The sequence below is a fragment of the Cydia amplana genome, chromosome 5 (genome assembly GCF_948474715.1).
Source record: "Cydia amplana chromosome 5, ilCydAmpl1.1, whole genome shotgun sequence".
Classification (NCBI taxonomy): Eukaryota; Metazoa; Arthropoda; class Insecta; order Lepidoptera; family Tortricidae; genus Cydia; species Cydia amplana.
The window spans coordinates 16695909-16719659 of record NC_086073.1 but is presented as its reverse complement, the minus strand read 5'-3'; the positions used below and the strand labels follow the sequence as shown (position 1 = coordinate 16719659).

Genomic DNA, 23751 nt, shown 5'->3' with positions numbered 1-23751 from the left:
TCACTGTGGGAAGAGAAAATATTCTTAAAAAATCAAACTGTGACCGCACATTATATCTGGGGAGCTTACGGTGCGAAGGAGTCAATGGCGTTGCAGTTTAGTAGGTATTTGAAAAAAAAAACTAATTACACTATTTGAATCTTGGGAAGATTTTTATTTCAGACTGTGGCAATTCTGAACCATAACCAGTTGATGTTTACTGTGCTAGTTTTGTCAAATTTTATTTTTTTGTCTTTAATGTTGTTAACAATATACCGAATATCAAATTGCCATTAATTCTGACAAAGAGTCATTTCATTTTATGAGTTTATTAGTTAGAATTTTGAAACGTGCTTGTTTGGGATTTGGTGTTAGGTGCGAGCATCGTGATTTACCACACACATTTATGATTCCTTTTTATCATTTTGAGGCTGATTTAAGTGTTTGTTTTCCATGGATATTTGGGACAACATTAGGATAATTACTTATATGAACATTGAAACTAAACTTCCTATGTACTCTGTGTCAAGTCATACTGTTAACGTGTAAAAGTGCCCTTGTGGCCTATTTGCTGAATAAATGTTGATGTTTGATGACTATAAATGGAGCGACATTAAAAAACAATCCAAAGATGATTTTCGAATATTTATAGTCTGTTAAAACACAATCCATACCTGAACATGGCTCCCCGTTAACTTTAAACGTGACTCGGTCCATTGGGCCGCCGTGCAACCTGGAAATGCTCGATTAGATACCCGACACCAGTACAAGTTATGTAATGTGCACTGTCGGATGCAGGGCAATTTCATCATTATATTTGTCTGTTATTTGCATAACCATTTGTTGAGGAAATATGTTATTATGTTTGAGTAAGCTAAGAGGTACGTTTAAAAAAAAATTAGATTTAAAGGAGGTATGGCACGGAGAAGTGTCGTCTTGCTAGAATTTGGAGCAGCTAAACTTGGGAAGTATCTCCATCTTACAGAACACAGACATACATTATAACGGCGTCATTCATAAACGGCTGCTAAGTTAATCAGCTGATGATCGTCGTTTATCCCTCTCTATGGCATAACGACAGATAGGGACAAACGACGATCATCAACTGTTTAAGTTAGCAGCCGTTTATGAATAACGCCATAAGACTATAACTATCTATTTTGGTAGGTATAACTTTGTGATCCTGATAGTAAATAAAATTGCCAGAGCTCCCAAAGAGGCACTGTTTTGTTGGCGAAGGGCTTGCATTTGTCTTTTAACATGTCATGACAGTGAATCTTTGTATCTAATAATAGTCACAATGTTTTGTATATCGCTTGTGACCACCGCGCCTGAGTTGCAAGCGTTTATTAGCTTCGGTGTCCACTTTCAATAGTACGGGCCGTACGCTGGTTGTTTAAAATGTATTTATGATAAAATGAAAATCAATTAAGAAGTAGGCTTCTTTGCGAGCTCTCAGTTATCAGATCCAAGTAGGCGATTCTCAGAGATGACGATGACGTTCGGTGCCTGACTTCAGTGCCGTTTTTTTTTAAACTTATTTGATTCGCGATTTTATTTCCTAAAATGTTGCCTTGATATAGAAAAATATTGGTAGTGGAGGCCTCCATTAGAACCTTATAGTTTGTATGATATTTGAGATTTAAAAAACACCGAAATCATGTGGAGGCATTGAAATCAATTCACTTGTATCATACAATATTTTACAATGAGAGGAAATAAAAACAATGTTTGGCAGTAATTTGTAATGTTTTATTGAGGTTACCTACTACACATTTCTAATCTTTATTATAATACAATTGTTTATTGTTTATTTAATAGTCATTCATAAGCATAACAGTTGCACCAAATCGCTTACAAACTAGCTATACCTACACTATAGTATAATTTAAAAAAAACAAGATTTTTAACAGATAATAAACCGACCACAATGTTGACGGCTTATATTTTGTTGCTAATTTGTTAAAAATAAGCCGTGAAAACATTCTCTGAAAATGATGTTGTTACTACAAATTTCTAATTTCTTTATTATAATAAAATGATTGTGTGAATTTGTGATCGGGTGCTTCGTCGATATTTTTTTTTGACGTGGTCTGCAGATAATACTTTTGCCTGTTTAGACTTAATAAAATCAATCAATCGCAGCGCTAAGCCAAGCTAAGCGCAGCGTAATACCTATGATGGTTGTTGTTACTCGCCGTAACAGAGTAGGTAGAAGTACCTATAATAAATGTAGGTAACACATATTTATTTTATAACTTTGCAATAGAACAATCTATGTTATCTGTTTTTATATCGGTACACAATGGTATATCAGGGTTTAAAGTTTGTTTATAAATGTTTTATCAATTATACTTCATTAGCATAAAAATTTTAACTCTCCGATTGTAGTTGTTAAAATATTACCTTGGTTTGGCCAACACGAAATTAGATATTTGGTCAATTAAAAAACTACTTAAGTTTCTGGGCATATGGATTGTAAAATACATTTTATACTCAGGGGCTATAACATATCTGGTCCCTTTCGACCTTTTTTAAAATATAAAACTACGGGGACTGCTGGCCATTTAGACATGACGCTGACATATTGATATGCTGACAACAGACATCACTCTTGAAAATTAATTACCGCAAGATACACATATAAGCGATTCTAATTTATTATTCCGCATATAAATATAATTGTAACCCGCTGAAATATCGCTCCCGCCTAATAGGGGTCACAAACCCGGTTTCACCGAAATCGAAAAAACCGGAAAGACCGGGTTTACAGCCAATTGCAAAAACCGGGTTTTAACTTTGATAAAACCGGCTTTTTCGAGTTTTTCGATTTTAGGTACCTACAGACTTATACAGGGTGGCCCATTTAGAACGGTCAGTATGGGAAAGTCTGAAACTATAAGACATACGAAGATCTGTTCTTAGTAACCATGTCATCGATTTTAATAACAAGAAAAACTGCATTCATACATTTAAAAAAAACCTGTACTAAACGCCACGCAGGCGAAGTCGCGGGCAAAAGCTAATATTACATAACAACGGTTGACGTAGTCCTCCTTCAGGAAACATACACCTCTGATGATGCCAACTCAACTCGCTAAACGAGGTAAAATACCGAGATTTAATTTGGAAGCGGCAATATACCATATAACTCGTTTAGCGAGTTGAGTTGGCATCATCAGAGGTGTGTGTTTCCTGAAGGAGGACTACGTCAACCGTTGTTATGTAATATTAGTATATTAGCTTTTGCCCGCGACTTCGCCTGCGTGGATTCAGTAATTTGGGTAACATTTTTTATCCAATCTGCTTTTTATCGTTTTGTCATACAAACTTCCACCCCCCTTTTCACCCCCTTAAAGGATAATTTCTGGGATAATGACCAGGTTAGTTATTAAAAACTTGAATGATGGAATTTGATGGTCTGGGTAAAGATTAGTGGCGATGGCATTATTCCTAAACGCATTACAAGCCTGAATTGTGTTTGCCTTTATTTTTTATTTTGACTTGTGTAGGTATTTGTAAGAAAGAAAAGTTTTATGAATAAGGGGGAGTGTTAAATAGAAATGTCGTGTATTGAAAATTAAAAAATTGATTCTAAAAATACTTGCTTATTTTACAAATTATACGTAAACTCAAAATCACCGCAAAAACCGGAAACCCGGTTTTGACGTTTCACAAAAGCCGAAAAACCGGTTTTCTAAAATACGCACGGTTTTGTGACCCCTACTCTCGCCTCCCGCCGCATATTAATAACAAGAAACTGCTTTAGATTTAGTGGACGAGGACCACGGACCAACGGGGTAAGTACCTAGTCATCTGCGAGTATAAATTTCCTTTTAGCACCGCACCGCCGTATCGGCTCCAGCTCCCGGAATTTCCCGTATCCTCTAAATTCAAAAAGTCTACGACAATCTTATCATTTATCAATATCTAACTACAATATCTAACTATAATAGGTTTAAATTAACATACCTGAAGTGAAGACTTCAGGTATGTTAATTTAATCCTATTATTTTTTACTTGCTATATTATTACATTATAAAGGTTGTAAAACATAATTCTGCTGTTAAACAGTTGTTATTTGAATTTGAATTCATCAAGTCGCACGTCTGCTGACAGCACGTTTGCTTCCAATGTGAACGGGCCATCTGCAAGAAAAAAAAAAATGTATACGAATTTTTGTAGACTTAAAAAAATATTTTTTAATCTGTTAGAATCATCTCAATGGTATGTAGTTGTTAAAAGAAAACTATACTTAGTTAAAAATAAAAACTTGTCAATTATATAAAATAAAATTATTAACAATATAGCACAATTCGTTTCTGTGCTTCTAGAATCTAGTATATACACGAGACATAAATAAATTTCATCGCGTATGCACATATTATAATTTGCCACCTTTGCAATGATAACATATATATTAGAGGGGAAATTCCAGTTTAGGATTGGAAACTAAGTTGAAATTAAGTTCCGGGGTCCCTGACATCCGAAGTTCCGTGTCACTGAATTCCAGAAAACCCAGATCCCTGGAATTCCGGCATCACCGGAATTTTATTTCATTTCTATAAAATATCTGTTTTACTGGAACCTCAGGATTCAAGAATCAAAAATCCTGGAATCTCGGGATTCTGGTCATCCGGAATTTTGGTTCAGGCGGAGTATGTCACTTTCTGAGTTCGTCACTTTCTGACTTTGTCACTTTCTGAGATCGTCACATTCTGAGTACGACACTTTCTGAGGACGTCACTTTCTGAGTACGTCACTTTCTGAGAACGCCACATTCTGAGGACGTCACTTTCTGAGTTCGTCACTTTCTGAGTTCGTCACTTTTTTAGCATAGGTACGATTTAACAGTATAATATACCTGCACGAAAGATGTTTACTGCCAGCAACCAGATTAGCTGTTCGACATACGGTCGCTTTTATATCCTACATACCAATACCAATCTCTGTTTGCCTTACACCTGACTGGTAGAGAATTCCATTTGGCAAAACGTCCTATGTTTCGTGCAATAAAGTGAAAATAGAGAAATAAATAATAATAATAAAACAATCTAATTATGTTTCAATCAGAGTATTTAATTCAGAATAAGTACTTAGAAACTACAAGCACCAAAACATTTAGCCACAGATTGGAGTTAGGCCGGCAACAGCTTCGATTCAATACACAAATGTTTCGCATAGTAGGAACCATGATTTTATCATTCGCCGCTGTGATTAGCTCGTGAAGGTATCACGGCAAGCTCGCTGACACCAGTAGAAGGTCATTCCAACATATTTACATTTAAACGGACTGCCGCTCCTTTCGTGAGAACATATTCTTCAGCATCTTCTGTCATGTCTCCTTAAACTCAAACGTCTTTTTTTCTGATGATAGTGTAAATTTTGGATATAAAATCAGCATTGCAGTTTTGTTTCAGACAATATTTCTTCTCGTGTCATCTGTGGAGAATAGGCGTCAATGGATTTTTTCTTCAAAGCGTTGCCGAATTTCAGAATATATGTTCAGCCATCAATCACTTCTGCGTATGGAGTGATCCATACTCTCATAGTTCTCATGTTCTTTATTTGTTTGTTTTCTTCCTATATGTATAGGTTACACGATGAATTTTTAAATTATTATTACATCATACTTTTAGCCTGACAATAAAAATCTAGCATGTCGCCGATTTGACATCGCTGATTTTTTTTCTATTTAAAATGCGAAACTACAAAAAGGTTATATATAAGTAGTTTGTCAAAGGGGCTCTCTCATTTCAAACATAGACAGAGATAATCATACTATCTTTGTCTTACTCTAGTACTAGCACCCAAAAGAAAAGGACGAGCACAGTTTGTATTGTTCTTATTTAATGACAAATTGGTTTGACCAACTATACTTACAGTCCGTTAACTCTCCGAATGAAATTCGTTTTTCGGGTAAAATCGGACGTAATCGCGTAATAGAAAATAGAAAATATCTTTTTTAATGTTGATCCTAGCGAAAAAAAGTAGCATTTATTTTATAAGAAATCTCAAATAGATTATTTACGTAAAAGATAATATTTTGCTGTGGGCTACCGTTTACGAGTTATTTACGAAAAACTAAAAAATAACAACCTTAGAATAAATTATACGTGACTTTCCCACTTTAATATATTTTAAAACATTGATCCTAGCGAAAAAGTGTACTGAATCTTTTTTGTAGGAAATTTTATATGGATTACTTATGTAGTAGAACATTTTTTGCTACGGGCCACCGTTCAAGAGTTATTTACGAAAAACTCTAAAAAGGGACCTTAACACCATATGTAATAACATCATAATTTGACAGAGTCGCCGGTCAAAGGAACCGAGGTGGAAAGTTCCCAAATTAGTAATCTGATAGCCCACGTAGTGAAGAATCTAAAAAAATTTTTGGACATCGAGGTTTGTACCACCTTGTATAGAGTAGTTAATACCACCATAACTAGTGGGTAAGTAAATATTTAAATTCATATTAAAATATGTGACTTTTAAGTACTTAAATTAAATTTAAAATTATTGTTTTAATTTATTCTTTTATTTTAAAGTAAATTTGAATTAAATCTAGAGATAAAATAAAAAACACAAACTATAAAATATACTTACTTACCTACAAAAAAAAAATGTGACTGTTATTACCACTCTATACAGCTCTAATTTCAGCCAGAAGTAGTAAATGACGGTGTGACGTTCTGCTTTCAAATTCTGATTCTATTTTATATAGAATATGACAAAAAGTCAAATAGCAATATAGTCATCAACCAAATATTAAGCATAACGTCATTAAATTAGGGCTTATTTTACATTGAGACAATAGGTATCCCTAACTTTTTGCGGTAAGTTTAAAACTTTTTGTGAGTGAGTAAGAAAGCAGAATAGCAGTATCACCTTCGCGTGTTACCGCCGATACCCGATGTAAGTATCTTTCTAAAATCCGAAGGTCATTAGAGTTAACGGACTGTAGATAGAGTCAGACCAATAAAAGTCTGCAGCGGATTTGATAGCCCACGCAGTGCAAGTGTTATTTTAAACGTCAAACTTGTATGAAATTATGACGTATAAATAACACTTGCACTGCGTGGGCTATCAAATCCGCTGCAGACTTTTATTGGTCCGACTCTAATATGTTGCGCTAGCTTCGACCCGCGACTTCATCTGCGTGGAAATATAATGATGATGATGATGATTTATAAACAATAATTAGGTTCTTCGCGTCGTAGCGCAAAAACAATCAAATTTTCGTTCCCCTTTGAAACCCCTAAGTAATATTTAAAAAACACGAAAAAAAAAGAAAGAAAAATGTTTATAGGGTTGTATCTTCTAAACCGAGCGCAAAAATATTAAAATGTTCATTCCTCTGTAAGAAACCCCTAATTAATATTTAAAAAAAAAAACAAGAAACAAAATAAAAACTTTATAATGCTGTATCTCCTAAACCGTGCGTCGTAGCGCAAAAATAATCAAATTTTCGTTCCCCTTTGAAACCCGTAAGTGATGTTTAAAAAACACGAAAAACAAAAAAAAAAAGAAAGAAAAAGGTTTATGGGTTGTATCTCGTAAACCGTGCGTCGTAGTGCATAAATAATAAAATGTTCATTCCTCTGTAAGAAACCCCTAATTAATATAAAAAAAAAAACAAAAAAGAAATAAAAAAAAACAAAAAAAAACTTTATAATGCTGTATCTCCTAAACCGTACGTCGTAGCGCAAAAATAATCAAATTTTCGTTCCCCAAGATTTGAGGCCCGGGGAAGGACATATATTTGGTCAACCAGATCTTGACAGTAGAAAAAGGCGGCAAATTTGAAAAATGTAGGCGCTAAGGGATATCGTCCCATAGAAAATTTGAATTTCGCGCCTTTTTTTACTGACAAGATTTGGTTGACCAGCTATAATTATTATCATCATATTTCCACGCAGATGAAGTCGCGGGTCGAAGCTAGCGCACCATATTATCTAATTATAGTTGGTTAAACCAATTTGTCATTAAATAAGAACAATACAAACTATACTCATCCTTTTCTTTTGGGTGCTAGTACTAGAGTAAGACAAAGATAGTATGATTATCTCTGTCTATGTTTGAAATGAGACAGTCCTCAAACTATATATAACCTTTTTGTAGTTTCGCATTTTAAATAGAAAAAAAATCAGCGTTGTCAAATCGGCGACATGCTAGATTTCTATTGTCAGGCTAAAAGTATAATGTAATAATAATTTAAAAATTCATCGTGTAACCTATATAGGAAGAAAATAAACAAATAAAGAACATGAGAACTATGAGAGTATGGATCACTCCATACGCAGAAGTGATTGATGGCTGAACATATATTCTGAAATTCGGCAACGCTTTGAAAAAAAAATCCATTGACGCCTATTCTCCACAGATGACACGAGAAGAAATATTGTCTGAAACAAAACTGCAATGCTGATTTTATATCCAAAATTTACACTATCATCAGAAAAAAAGACGTTTGAGTTTATGGAGACATGACAGAAGATGCTGAAGAATATGTTGTCACGAAAGGAGCGGCAGTCCGTTTAAATGTAAATATGTTGGAATTATGACCTTCTACTGGTGTCAGCGAGCTTGCCGTGATACCTTCACGAGCTAATCACAGCGGCGAATGATAAAATCATGGTTCCTACTGTGCGAAACATTTGTGTATTGAATCGAAGCTGTTGCCGGCCTAACTCCCATCTGTGGCTAAATGTTTTGGTGCTTGTAGTTTCTAAGTACTTATTCTGAATTAAATACTCTGATTGAAACATAATTAGATTGTTTTATTATTATTATTTATTTCTCTATTTTCACTTTATTGCACGAAACATAGGACGTTTTGCCAAATGGAATTCTCTACCAGTCAGGTGTAAGGCAAACATAGATTGGTATTGGTATGTAGGATATAAAAGCGACCGTATGTCAAACAGCTATTAATCTGGTTGCTGGCAGTATACATCTTTCGTGCAGGTATATTATAGTGTTAAATCGTACCTATGCTAAAAAAGTGACGAACTCAGAAAGTGACGAACTCAGAAAGTGACGAACTCAGAAAGTGACGTCCTCAGAAAGTGGCGTTCTCAGAAAGTGACGTACTCAGAAAATGACGTCCTCAGAAAGTGTCGTACTCAGAATGTGACGATCTCAGAAAGTGACAAAATCAGAAAGTGACGAACTCAGAATGTGACGATCTCAGAAAGTGACAAAGTCAGAAAGTGACGAACTCAGAATGTGACGTCCTAAGAAAGTGACATACTCCGCCTGAACCGGAATTTTAAGTGCGTACCAACATGGAACCACTTCGTCCGGGGATATCCGGTCTCCTCTCTAGATGCCGCTATAGCTTCTCTCAGAGCAAATGCCACGCATATCGACAAACACGTGGCAGGTTCTCCAACCGCTGTAAGAAAATTATAAAACTACACATATTTTCTTGTTTTTACAATTAATACAAGGCTCAAATAAGACCTCAACTATTATGGACCAAAATTGAAATTCAGCCGTTGTCATTGATGTAATGTTACGTTAATTTACATAATATTACTTGTAGGTATGTTTGTTTGAACCATCATTTTATTGATGTACAGGCGAATGATGCGTGCGTGGGGCTGAAGCCAACAGTATAGAGGCAAGCTTTAAGACAAGTTTGATGAGATGATATGTAATACACCAGCTAGAACCCATTCACGGGTACAAATAGATACCCGTAAATCGGTCCCAGCGGGCGTAGGAGCTATTGAAAATACAGCGGAGATGAGTGCCGGTTATGGTGTTAAAGTTTGGCTGATCTTAAGATTGGGCTTTTGCTGAGAGGTCCGGACACCTGCCACAACAATTTTTCTACACATATTATTAATTATTACGAATTGTATAAGTTTCATAATTTGAAACCATTGAACTCACCTTTACTGCCCAAAACTTCTCTGGGGTTGTAAGAATTTTTCCTCAGCTTGACCCTAAAATCAAGGGGTATATCGGCCCCACTCGGCACATCGTAGAACCACGTTCGGTCCGTAAGGAGTTCTCCAGTGTTCTCGTCGTATATGAGGTGTTCTGTGGTCCAGTAGCCCATGCCCATGATGAATGCACCTTCGATCTGCAAAACGAATGATTGTTGCGTTCAGTACGGATCAAACGAAGACCAATGATATAAAGGACCTTAAGAGCCACCGATTTGACCCCCATGCATGTTCGGATAGCCACACACACACATACCGAAGCAAGCCCTAGACTGAATCCCCAAGGAAAGAGAAAACGTTGCCGTCCAAAGCAGACCTGGCGCCGGACTATTATTGAAGAGGCGAAGGCTATTAGGAAGACTTGGAGCGAACTCAAGCACGAAGCTCAAGACTGACCCAGATGGCGGTGCGCTGTGGACGCCCCCCATCTAGGGGACATAGGACTATAAGTCAAAAGTAAGCCATGTTCAGAGAGAGATGAACAGGTGGTCAAATCGGTAGATCTTCAGTTCCTCTATCATTGACATTCGTTTGATTTGTTTTAAAAGCGACACCGAGTATAAAATAAGCCTCAGAAGCCTCCTCAGAAATCCTGAGTTGGTGCGCTGCATTTTATTTTTAGGCATTTAAACATCAAATCTCGGAAACTATAATGAGCGCCAGGCTATCTGTAACTGCTTTGTGTTTCGGAGTTGTTTGGAAAGAATAACTTTGTTTAAACAAAATAATGTATCTTTATGCTGGTTGTAATTTGTGATTTTTGAACGCATCATAGAGGGTTAGTGCAGATTTTTTTTTTCAATAAATTACCTGTCCAACATCAATTTCCGGATTAACCGGTGTTCCACAATCTTCAATTATATCGACTCTCCTAACTTCTTGCTCTCCTGTAAGTATATCTAACTCCACCTCAGCCATAGCCACTCCTCCCACTCTATAGATAATCAAGTCGTTTGACGTCGTGTAATAACTTGTTTGAAGATTGATGCCCGCTAGGAATGCGGTTTGAACCAACAATTCCCAAGTAGGGTTGTTCAGCGTGTCTCTGATAGCCGATAACCTATCAAGTAACACCTGACAACATTTAATAGCACCAACACACACCGAGGATGTAGCTCTACTCGTGCCAGCTAAGTAGCTATTTGCAGTTGCTGAATCACTTGGTTTTACTTTAACAAAGTCTGTAGAAATATTCAAAGTGTATGCGACTATTTGTATCATTTTAGTATTCACACCTTGACCGACCTCAATGGCACCATGCTTTACAACCACAGTGCCATCACTATGTAAAATATTTATATCAACTTGAAATCCGGAATTAATGCTGGCACCCCAACTCATGGCGGAAATTCGTATTCCTCTTTTTTTCCAACGGTTTCTGGAGTTGAATTCATTGACTTCCGTTTTCCTTCTATCATATTCTCTCTCTTGCAACAGTTCGTCGAGCATTTCCTCGACTTCTGGATATTGAGGGTTAAGATTGGCACGACGAACCTCCGCGGGGTCTCTGTCTAGGACGTAGGATATTTCTTCCATCATCATTTCGGTATGCGAAATTGCTTCTAAATTGCCTGGAATTAACAACAAAGTTTGGCGTCTATACTTTTCATTAGGCATTCATGTCTTACAGGAATATAATTTCATTTTATTATTCAGATTAATTAAATGGTATTTAGTACCTGGTGCCCTAAACCACGTGGAGGTAGGTTTATCTGTCAATACATTAAAAACCTTCATTGACCAGCGTGAATTCTCGTAGCAGTTTTTAATACCAGACGACACTAAAATGATGAACTGGTCACTGAACGTGTACCCTAGGTCCTCGTACAAGTTGTATTCCAGCTGCTGGATCTCACCTCTATCGTCAACGGCCACCTGTTAACCAAATATTGTAAATCATTTAAATTGCAGGGTTGCCGTCATTATTGGTAATTATACTTATGCATTAAAATGCTGGACTGACTGAGTAAGTCGAAACGGTGGCGGAAGATCAGATACATATAATTTACAAACTATATTAAATGGAATAAAAGAGATATCATCCAATTAGGAATTGTATATAGATCAGATAAAGAATACTTAATGGAATAAGTAATAATAAATAAATATTTGGGGACAATCTTACACCGATTGACCTATCCCAAACTATAAAATAAAGCTGATTTTCTAACCTCAAATTCTAGAGTTACCGGAGGCCTCTTCCCTATTACTCTCATCATGGACTGAATGCTCATGGTAAAGCGGCAGGGTCGATTCGTCAGATAAGTGACCAATGCACAAGTTGTCGCGTTCCAGCCAGGTCGAGTTAACTTCAACCCGTATGCACCACCGCACCGAGGTATCACTAGGTTTATTCTGAATAACAACGTAATAAACTTAATTAAGCGAATATTTTAAACTGTGCAGCAGTGTCCATATAAAGAGCCCTTACCTCAGCGATCGCTCGTGATCTATCCACTCTACGGTTACGTTAAAATTTTAGTGTCTTTCCATGCTAGGTACATCTCGTTCACCACCTATTCCCAGAAGAAACGGTTTGTTCCAACTCCAAACATTGTCATTTCCCCGAATAAATTAACCGAGTGCTTCAAATACCCCAAGGTAATTTAACTTTTTAAATTGTCACGTGCTTGTAACCTCTACTACTCACCGATTTGATTGAATGTCAAGAGCGGAGGACAGGGCGGACTGTACGGCGTCAGCCCACTGTGTGCTGATGTATGCGTCCAGGCCATCGTCACTAGGCCTGGTCACGCTGTGAAGCGTCTCCATTGAGAAGTGGTACTGATGTAATATCCTGTTATAGTCTTTAATAACTCTTTGCACATTTGTGCCAGCGTTACGTGCTGGTAGGGCAAAGTACACTGACACCCTGAAATACACAATGTACCTATATCTACTCATGAATTTATTTCTATCTACCATTCAAAGTAATAAATATAAAACCAAAAAATTAAAATAGATACGATGGTTCCATTCCGGTCAATTTTTTTAGTTAGAGACCTCATGTGGAGTTACATGATTTTTTTCTATATTGTACTGTGCCTATAAAATTCGAATATCTTAACAAAGATATCAGGTATCATTTCTTCTCTATAATAATATTACCTATTAGGATCTTTTACAGCTTCTGCTATAGTTAAAACTGGTTTTCTCGTATCTTTCTTATATTTGACTTGGACAAGCAAAGCAGCCCGGTTAGCTAGTTTGTCTGTGTCTGCGACTATGACTCCGATGGGTTGGTCGTAATACTTGATCTGACCACTGCAAAAAATTTCTTCTCTCATTATAAGTGTCGGTACTCGAGGTGGAAGAAAATTGTTCGGTCCCGGTATGTCTTTCGCTGAGAAAAAAGCAAGGACACCGGGTAGTTTCTGAAATGAAAAAAAAAAGATAAAGTCAACCTTAAAGTACAACATTAAATATACGCTCAGGTTAGGCTTGAAACTGTTAAAAAAAGGTAACAGGTACCGTAATTGTGCCACCACTTAATATTTAGCCAAGTTTACCAAATAATATTTTTTACTAAATATTCATGACAAAGTTTAAAAAAAAAATTGTTCTGACTTTTCTTTAACTGTCATCAATATATTGAACTTATTTCTGGAATTGATATCGAAGAATCGTTAGGGAAGACTGTTGTCCCTTCCCTAGTTAATTAACAGGACGCTATTTATAGCGTCACGTAGATATTTTCTACTAATAAATTCAACAAGATGTTTCTAATGCACCCACCAAACTCAATGAGGTTGCGTTGTTTCGTTACAAAGTCCCCTCATTCTTCTTCAGCAGACTATTATAGTTAGATGGTATCATTAAATCGAGTCCAATTATTATGTAGCTATGCTTCTAAACTAATCCATATATATTTATGCCCAAAACTTGTTTTAGATCTGAACTCCTTGAGGTTACAGGCTGTTTCTCCTACTAATTTTAATGAGTAGGAGCGAGTTTTACTAAGAGGGTCGAAAGCGACCCATTGGGCATAAATATGGGCAAAAACAAAACAAAAATATAAACAAAAGCTTATAAAAATGCTTACCAACGCGGGTGTAGGGTCAATTTCCTCGATCTCTCCGGTGCAGATGTCTGAGGTGACGAAAGCGCAGAAAACCTCGCGAGGCTGTGTTGGTAGGTCGTTCACGTACTTTACTTCCCCTGCACATTGGATTAATGCCTCTACCTGTAAATCACACTCATCTTTTTATGATAGTCGAAAGTCACCAACAAGCTACTTAATATTCAGGTGGCGGTTACCTTAGGTGAAGGTTCCGTAATAGGCCAGATGAGGGGATTGGTATCATATTCCTGGGATCCTTTGGACAAAGGCCTCGTCCTTCGAAGGCGTCGCGTCCCCGAGCGATAGCGAGGGTTCAGTCTGTTCTCAGGAATTAGAATAAGAAGACCCTGGAAACAAAATTAGTTGACACAATCTGGTAAATGGGTATTTTAAAATCTTGTTAATTTAAGTTAACATAGTATGTTAGTATTATTATGATGAGAAAACCTTGCGGCTGAATTCATCTGCGGAATTTTTTTGATAATAGTTAATACATTTATTTTTTTCACAACAGTCCACTTTTATCAATTTCGTCGTTAGGTCTGGCCGGTCTGCCAGTCAAAAGCAGGAGGTACTCAGTCTCTGACGGTCAATTCAAAAGCGCTTGTCTACTGCTGCTTGTAATTTCAGATGCCTTTGGTGGCTTTGACCTATAACTGCAAAAATGGTGGAATATTGAGGAACTTTTTTCCAAGATTATTTTCCGAGGTCCAATTACTAACAGCTTAAATGTAGGCATGAGAGAATGCAACTATCAAACATGTATCTACAACACAACGTAGCCGGGAATTTTTTTTTCTACTTCGAAACCCCATGTCTGTTGTGACTAACAGGCATGTATCATCGCTCACCGTGTCGATTCTCGGTCTTCCTAATGAAGCCGTACCAGGGAAACGGGGAAAAGATTCGATTAGTAATATTATCGTGAGTCAATTTCACAACATATTCATACTAGTCTAGTCGTAACCTTATATATAAAACGTAGCATGCGTGGTATTTTCTTCAGCTCACCTTATAAAAAAGTCCCAAAGCACACTTCTTTCTATACTCAGGTTTCAATTCTCCGGCAATTTCCTCAGGCTTCAGTTCTTGTTCCAATACCTTCAGCGCTCCTTGCAGCACCTCGTCGGTGAAGATTTTCTTGCCAACCACGTATCTGGACACATTGAATAAGCTTAACAATTTAAACTGAAACCCGGATACTTTAGCCAAATTGCCGCTGATGATGATCGTGACTAAAGAAACTACACGAAAAACATTGGCTTACTCCTCAGTGTGCGAAGCGTGCACGAAGGTAGCCGAGATGCCTCCGATAACGATCCTGGCCGAGCGCACGGTCTCGCCATCAGGGTGGAACTCGTACAGGAATGCCGCGTTCACTTGCGCATGCGCACTCTCGCCTCGCGGCATGATCTGGGACAGAGAAAGACGACTTAAAATAGTATTGAACATAAAATATCGCTTGAAATGAAATGAAATGTTTATTTGCTAGAATACGTTACAATTTGGTCTTAATACAGTTATAGCATCAGTATTCAGTCGACATAAAGCCAACATGCAAAATGTTTGTAAATTATAATACGGGTACATCAGGTACATGCAATACAATTATAATAATCCTAATAAAACAATGTCAATTCATTACAAATAAAATAAAAAATAGAAATACTTATAAATTGCACATTAAAAAAATTTAAAAAAATACAACCTAGACATCAAAGCTTGGCGAAACTTTTGTATACCTAGAAAGAAGTATTTTTTGAAATTAATAAATTAATTAATCACATACATCTAGGTACAATACGATGATCCATGTCGAAAAGATTTCGCTTTCAACATTTAATTCACGTAAGTTCCCAGGTCCCCATGCACAATTCGAGTTTTGTATATACTCTTAGGCCCACTTGCACTATCCCACTAACTTAACTAACTAAAAAACTTAACGGTATAACCGCTTAACCCCGGGTTAGTGGGATGGTGCAAGTGGCGTTTATAGGAAGGCGCTTTAAAAAAAGTTACAAATTCGAAAGCACTAAAATTGCCCTGGATCTTACGAGGATATGATTAGTTAAGTCAAAATTAACCGTTTTGCTGAAATCTTGGTCATAATGACCTAATAGAAAATTAATGACATTCATAGAAATACGAGTAGGTATTAACCCCTCGTTTCCCAGGACCTCTCAAATCCATACAATTCCGACTCATATTGGAGCCACTGGGAACTGAGAGGTTAATAACTAATCAATTAAAATTAGGAAAAATTAGTTCAAGTTTTTATGTCAAAGAAAAGTTTCAGTGAAATAAAAATATACCTTGAATGAAACGAAACGATAATTATGCGAGTACGGTGGTATCCTGATTTCTGTTATAAGCTTGCCCGTCATGTCCAGGTGAAGGAAGTCTGCTGGGGTCACCATATACACCTTTCCATGTTTATCAACTAGAAAAAAGAAAATAAGTTCGTAATGCAGTGTCATCAACGGAAAAACTTTGTGCTGGGGTTTATTTCTCGAACGCCTAAATGTGTTTTACGCAGAACAATCATTTATATCTGCAGAATTATTTTTAGAAGTCTTAGTGTAAATGTTTTTTAGCTAGTGTGTAACCGCTATATGATAAATAGATACCGTAAAACGGGGTGAGTAGGTTTCGCGGGGAGAGGTGAGTTATGAATGGGGAGAGAAGGTTTGAGAGGAGGGTGAGAAGGGATTTTAAGGCTACTGCTACAAAAATAATGTATTCTAATTTAAAATGGAGCTATAGTAATACGCATAATAAAAAAAAACGATCCAACTATCTTCCAAAATCACCTTTGTATGAAAACCCCTCTCACTCCAAATACGATGCACTACGGGGTGAGGTGGGTTTTCCTCTTTATCGTCAAAGTTATGAAATGGAACTACCCAAAATAAACTAAAATACAAACGTCCGGAATACTTATAATACACCATTCAGTTTTCATATGTAAAAATAAAATGTTATCGAGGTTTGAATTTCAGTTTTGACCCTACTCACCCTATTTTACGGTAATGGAAAATTATTTTGAACTTGGAATCGTGAAAGTTTTAAAGATACACGGTTGACACGGTTATCGCATGGTGTTGTAGCAGCGTCATTATGCCCGAACTCTCAATATTCGTTCTCATTTTTTTTTTCAAATCATCTTCAGACTTTCTAATTTTTTATTCTCCTGCATCACGTTCTCATGCTATTGGCGTTTTGCAACTATATATATTTGCTTTGGATGAACACTATTATACATATATATCGAAAAGATACCTATATAAATAACATTAACATAGGTACCGATAACAAGGACAGCTCCAATAGTCTCCAACAGTAAGAATAAGTCAGACGAGAACACTGGTACTCTGTGTTTAACCATGAGGTTGCCAGCTATGGTGCCTATCTGGAAACACATAGTGCGACATAAAATAGTAGAAATTAAATAAAATGGAACAAAATAATTCCATACTAAATTGTTGCCATGTTTAAGTTAGCATTTTAAGTCAAAAATGTGACAGTTACGTAGGAAGGGGCGCCCTCAATAATATTCTACAATTACTGGTTGGACTACCTATAAAGATAAAAGTCAGTTCATAAATTAAAACAAAAGCTGCCAAAATAATAAACAAAGAACGACTTTGTAAATTCAAATGAACGAGGCTACATTCAAGTAAGAGCATAAGGGTAGAGAATTCTACAGTTCGTTTGCATATTTTAATTATATTTTATTTCACCTATAAGAATATCTAAAAGGTTCTACTTACATTCCGAAAGATATGACTTGAAATCAAAAAGCGTAATTGTTTATCACATACAAAGTGGTAACTTGGAACAGAAAAGTGTGAGAGGCGTTAACATGAAAATGTATTCAGAATTTCAATCGAATAAGGAGGAACGAGTGGTTAAGGTACCTACATTTCTAACAGGAATGTGGGCCACTAATGTTATATGGTCGGCAAGCAAAGCAAGATAACTGAATTCCTCGCGTTGATGAGAGACCTCGTAGAAGATCGATATCGTGTCATTGAGGGTGGTCGAAGCTCCCAGCACCAGGTTCTGATCCACTACGTGCGTCTTTAGTTCCAGAACTCTGCTTATGTCTATGAGGACACGCGGATATGCGAATATCGGGTAGGCTCCTGGAAGGTGAAATACCAACGTACTTAAGTCAATAATGAGATAACACAAAAAAGTGTTTGGAATAAAAGGAAGTAAACTCTGGTAACAATTGAAAGCTACTAAAATTTGACAATTAAGAATAGAATAGAATAGAATGTATTCTTAAGCACAAACAAACGAGGCAATATATATATAAAAGAAACATAAAATAAGATTAAAGTGCCACGAAATGGCCTCATCTCAGCATGTTACTGGTGGCTTCCAGCGCTGATCTTCCGATGAGACCATCAAGTGAGAAGAATCACGGAAGGTAACAGACTAATAGGTAATAAATTTATTTTCTTTATCCCCTACCTTTCCCAGTATTTCCTCCAATTAACATATAATCATCGCCTTCTTTATTTAAAATCTCGAAAATTTGCTTGAGATCATAGACTATATAAAATGTACGTTTATCTTTCAAAATAATCTTCTTCACTTCATTCGTTCCAGCATTATCTTTGTCAACTAAACACCAATCTTTGCCATCGCATGGTTTGTCACAAGATTTGTTACATATTTTGAGGTCTTCTATATCAGTGAGGTGATCAGGTTTCGGTGCGTCTTTTGCGAAGGTCTTGAACGCATCAAGAATGGGGCGATAGCCGGTACAACGACATATGTTACTACCAAATGATTGTTCTATCTGTAACTGGGTGAGATCGTAATGGTTTGACTCCAACAAGCTGAAATATAACATTGTTGTGAATAATTGAATTGATTTTAAAATCATTAATGATTTGAAGCAATAACTTTACTGTATTTGTCTAGGCTACTCCCGTTAGTAAGGATGCATTTTTCTAAAACGCGCACTATCGACTGAAACTGACACGTAAGTCAATTTTACAGTACCTAGATGGATTAATATTACGGACGGGATAATATTAGTGTTAACTGTACGGATATGATGGTCGTTCTTGTCTACGTGACAGCGTGATAAAACGGTGTCCGTCACTTTCTTTCCCACGGTGTTAAACAGTGACAGTTATTTTATCACGTGGATAAAGATGGATAAAGCTATCCATAATAGGCTGGCTGGCCAGAATTAAGTAAATAAGGATTACGAGTTTAGGCAGAAGCATTTTGGACCTTATTAAAGTTATATTAAGAATGTTATACTCGTATAAGTAGTTAGGTTACCTGTACATACTCATAACCCAACCAGGGCTGCAGAACCCGCACTGTGTGCCATTGTGTTCTGCTAGCGCACGTTGGACGGGGTGGTACCCTTTTCGGCGGTCTCCGATCCCCTCTACAGTCTTGATCTCCCAGTCTTGACATGACGTTATTGATACTAAACACTTAAGAAAGAATATTACTCTAGTTTTATTACCAACAAATATAAAATAGTATTTTTATAAATATAAATGTAATTACCTTTTGTGTCCGAATATGGTTTGATATGGCACTCAAAAAATAAGGGAAAGGAATTCTTAATGTGCGATTTTCAGAACTGGTCAAGAGATGTAACTATAGAGCAAAACAAATGTATCTCCTGATCGAATCTTAATGGATTTTTCATAAGTACATAAACAAGGTCTGTCAGTCATCATCTAAACAAATGAAGGCTCATGAAGATTTAACTAGAGAAATTATGCATTATGAACTGTACCTAGCTCCCCACGTATTAATTTCTGTTGCTCTTCGATTAAGGAACACATATCAAGGAAAGTTTAAAGGTGTGTGTAAGTCTTCCAATCCGCATCGAGACAAAGTCTAAACACGCCTAAACACCTTTGAGAAAGGAGACCTGTGCCCAGTAGTGTCACTTAATATGAGTATTCATACAGAATTGATGGCCATAGTTCGTCGGCCGCCAGTGTAGGGGTCGGGCACGGTGACGTTGACGACGCATGCTCCACAGCCACCCTCCTTGCACATGAACTTGGTGCCATGGAAGTTCAGAGTGTCACGCACATAGTCGAGCACCGACGTGTCTGAGTCTACCTCCGAACTCACTGAATAAAATAAAATATTTTTTGTTTATCATCATCATGAAACTATACGATCGCTAATTGTAGTACCTAGGGGAGCCTACGATGCTAAACTCGGAGTAGTCACTCCAGGGTCGTGACGTCGCGAGGGCCTAGACCATTTAGAAAACTGGATTATAAGAAGAAGAGAAGCTCCAAGTGCGCGCACTAGACTTCATGATCCTCCACAACCAGACTTCAGAACTAATTGTCTATGACAGACGGACGCAAAAATGATTTTAAAAGGTTTCCATGGTTTTCTATTGAGGTTCAGAATTCTGAAAAACAAAGGACCTGACGAACAGAAAACCTCTCTGTCTAATTTTTTTTGAAATCGGTTTAAAAAGCTAATCCATACCTGAGCATGGCTCCCCGTTAACTTTGAATGTGACTCGATCCATTGCGCCCACGCACCCTGACGTGCTCGCGGCAATATACAGCCTGAAAATGCTCTATTAGATTACCTACTCGACCTCACACCAACATAAATAATAAATTGTCGGTTGTTTAATACGGAGTAATTTCATCATTATCTTGTCTATTATTTGCATAACTAATATGAAATTATGGGGGAATAAGTTAAGAGGTAGGGTTATTTGTCTTTTTTTAAGCTTCAGGTTTGGAAAAATTTAATGTTGATTATCAGAAAAATACAATAGTAGTCTACTTGTGTCTATTTTAATATCCAATCTTTACAATCCTGCACCAAATGAACTGTTTCTGTGTAGCCCAATTTTAATTTTAAATTTTAAGTGACGATTTTGAATGATACATAGTTCATACCTACTTATTATTATTTAAAAGCGTTCATTTGGATTTGATTTGTAATGCTTTACCTACACTTAGTATTTTAGCTTAGTATGGTTATAATTTTTGCCTTGAAGTTGAAACCCTTGCAGTGCTCAAGATTTCACTTTTCGATCTTCTACTCGCTACGTTCGTGGTTTAATTTTGAAATCTTTCGCTTGCTCGGGTACATATATCATATTAGTACGAGGATTAAACACCTACATTACCTTCTCTTGAACTATGTACCTATTGTACATTGCTTTTTTAATGCAATTAAATGGAAAAGGATCTGGAGGGATTGCATATAACTTGGCCCTGGATATTCTAATTGTAATGCAATTAAGTAAATGCACCGCGAATCCGTAGGTAATAAACCTATCATTAAAGTACTTCAATGTAGATTATGTATTCATTATTATCTTGGTATTGGATCAGCATAGTTATAAAAAAGATATGAATACAGGGTGGCCCAGAAATACGTCGACGATTTGTTTACTGCTCCATATATTGTTGATAATTTTAAAAAACGTTTGCGTTTATGTATTAAAGCTAAAAGATAATACATTTTGTTTTGGTTAAATTATTGTAGTTTTTTTAATTATATGTATTAATTTTTTATATTTTGTAAAAGACGCGTAAGTAAGAAAACTATTTAAAAAAATTCTTTGTCAACGTTAAGGAATTTAATTTTAGTAGGTACCATTTTGTACCTTGTCCCAGTGACAATAAGTAGTATGAGGTCCCTAGGGACCCCCCCTACTTATTTGTGTGCTAGCGACTAGTCCCTAGCGACATTCATATTGTGACAAGTTACGAAATGGTACGAAAATTAATTTATTTGACTGTACAATGCAATTAAAACTAATCGCATCGGTAATGCAAAATTGATCTCTGTAAATCGTTGCAATACTTACATCGTGTATTAATAATTTAATTAGTTACCAATTATACCAAGGCAGCGTTTCTTTGCACTGAGTCAGAATACAGCGTGAATTTTGAACGTGCAAATTGTACCTAAATGAGACTCATGTATTAGACCAATTAAACGATTTGGAAATAATTAAGTATTTTATATTATCACAGTCCATCAGGACATAATAGAACAAGAAAAATTGACAGTATTGTAACTAGACGCACTAGCTGAACTAGTTAACATATAAAATGATTGACACAACTGATCGGTCTTTAATATTTTCATAAACCTAAAACTTCAATTATTATGTACAAATTTTAATTAAAATAAATACATACAAGTAAATATAATGTATGCATTCAGTAAATTATTTTTAACTAAAAGCAAAATATTCACACGAGAAATCCAAACAACAAACAAAAACTTTAACTAAATCATGTTTCGTAAAGGGCCATAAATTAGAAAAAGTGATTGGCTAAACCAAAGAGAATAGATTGGAATAGAGGGTTGTTGACATGGTGAGTTTGTAGTCACCGTAAATTGGTTGTCATTTGTTGATGTAGCATTGAAACTAAAAACGAAAATGTATAGAAATATCAAAAGAATGTTTATATATGGTTAAATTATTTATATTTGTCTTTATTATTATTATTCTGGATCACCATATGATTTTGAGCCTTGATGTCCTTTCATTGATATGTGTTGGGATTGTTAAATATCAAACGGTATCTTCAACACTTACCAGCCGAGTAAAAATTAGGGAGGTGTGAAGCCGTCTATTCGAGAATAACTTTTTCTAGATTACCGAAGCACGTATTTCCTTAGACTTTGCGTATCTATTCCGAGTTGCATTGCATCTTTGCTAAAAATACTCAAGAATGGTGCTCGAGTTCAAAGGTAATAAATTACAAAAATCTTATTCTGGAACCACTTCAAGTGCGTCTAACGCGTCAAACACGTCTGCTTAATGGCCTGTTAGGTTATATAAACCCCAAGTTGAAGCTGGGACAGGGGATTCTATTTTTATCCGTCGGATTGTCACGACCTCTGGCTCACCCGTAGACGTTAAAACAAAGGTGTTATTTTGACAGTTGAATGTTTGACGTTACGTAGTTACTATGCTGCTTTTTGTCAGACTGTTCAATTGTTAGTTTAGTGTAAATACTTACGTGTGTTTTGGTGATTTTTGTGTTTTAGAGCCAGATTAGTGTCTGATTGCATGGTCAATAAACCGGAAACGCCTAACCTAGCGGATGTTAAACGGGCTTTTCCGGGAATCCAGTAGAGTGTTAGTACCAGGTCGGGAGAAGGGCCTGGCGTCAACCTTTTTACCAACACAGGTGACGAACATACTTCTTACGTTCTCTTCAAGGTCTGACAGAGGGATGTGAGGATCTCGCATGTGGATCATTAGGAGTAATCCTTACTCACTGAAATCTGTTAGTAATTGAAGAAGCGTGGTCTTGTTATATATATTTATATATTCACATCATATATTTGGATAGGGCGCCTTATTCGTCTGTACCCTTGGCTACGGCCTACACAGCGGAGGGAGGCAATTACACAGACACTAGGGTTTGCAATACCTCGGTTTTGTCGGCCGAACGCTTACAGCTTAAAATTAGGTTCCCTCTCACACACACTCCTCCCTGTAAAGATAGAGGTTCGCCTCTAGATTTACACATTAGAATAGGTGAAATTGGGGTAGAGTTAGGGTAGAGTCATTATTTGGGTGTTAGGCTTATTTATTTTCTTTTCACATGTAATTCAATTGCATATGGTATTAAAATCAGTAGAGTGTTAATTGTATTAAAGTACAAAATATATTAAAATCTAGTTTCAGTAGCATATGGATGGGTTGCTGGGACTCGTACATTAAATATGATTTAAAGGTAACACATTTTTATATTGGGA

The 23751-nt window shown here is 36.5% G+C and overlaps 1 protein-coding gene across 1 annotated transcript; it reads right to left on the bottom strand.

The window, feature by feature from the left end:
• Positions 1 to 3974: 3974 nt before the first annotated feature.
• Positions 3975 to 20536, bottom strand: LOC134648268 (uncharacterized). Its single transcript, XM_063502758.1, has 19 exons — positions 20494 to 20536; positions 19951 to 20120; positions 19303 to 19463; positions 18478 to 18848; positions 17920 to 18143; positions 17305 to 17407; positions 16311 to 16438; positions 15266 to 15411; positions 15010 to 15154; positions 14196 to 14345; positions 13981 to 14121; positions 13047 to 13312; positions 12589 to 12810; positions 12110 to 12293; positions 11618 to 11813; positions 10749 to 11509; positions 9883 to 10075; positions 9266 to 9379; positions 3975 to 4127 (listed from the first exon to the last, which is right to left on the bottom strand). The coding sequence occupies exons 1-19, from the start codon at positions 20534 to 20536 to the stop codon at positions 4057 to 4059; spliced, it is 3789 nt and encodes a 1262-aa protein (XP_063358828.1). The 3' UTR covers positions 3975 to 4056.
• Between the last annotated feature and the right edge of the window lie 3215 nt (positions 20537 to 23751).

Coding starts and splice junctions, on each gene's coding strand:
- LOC134648268 (XM_063502758.1), bottom strand. CDS start 20,536: ATGGATCGAGTCACATTCAAAGTTAACGGGGAGCCATGCTCAG. Junction 20,121..20,493: donor TAACGGGGAGCCATGCTCAG/GTATGGATTAGC, acceptor TATTTTATTCAG/TGAGTTCGGAGGTAGACTCA. Junction 18,144..18,477: donor TGGAGGAAATACTGGGAAAG/GTAGGGGATAAA, acceptor TTCACCTTCCAG/GAGCCTACCCGATATTCGCA.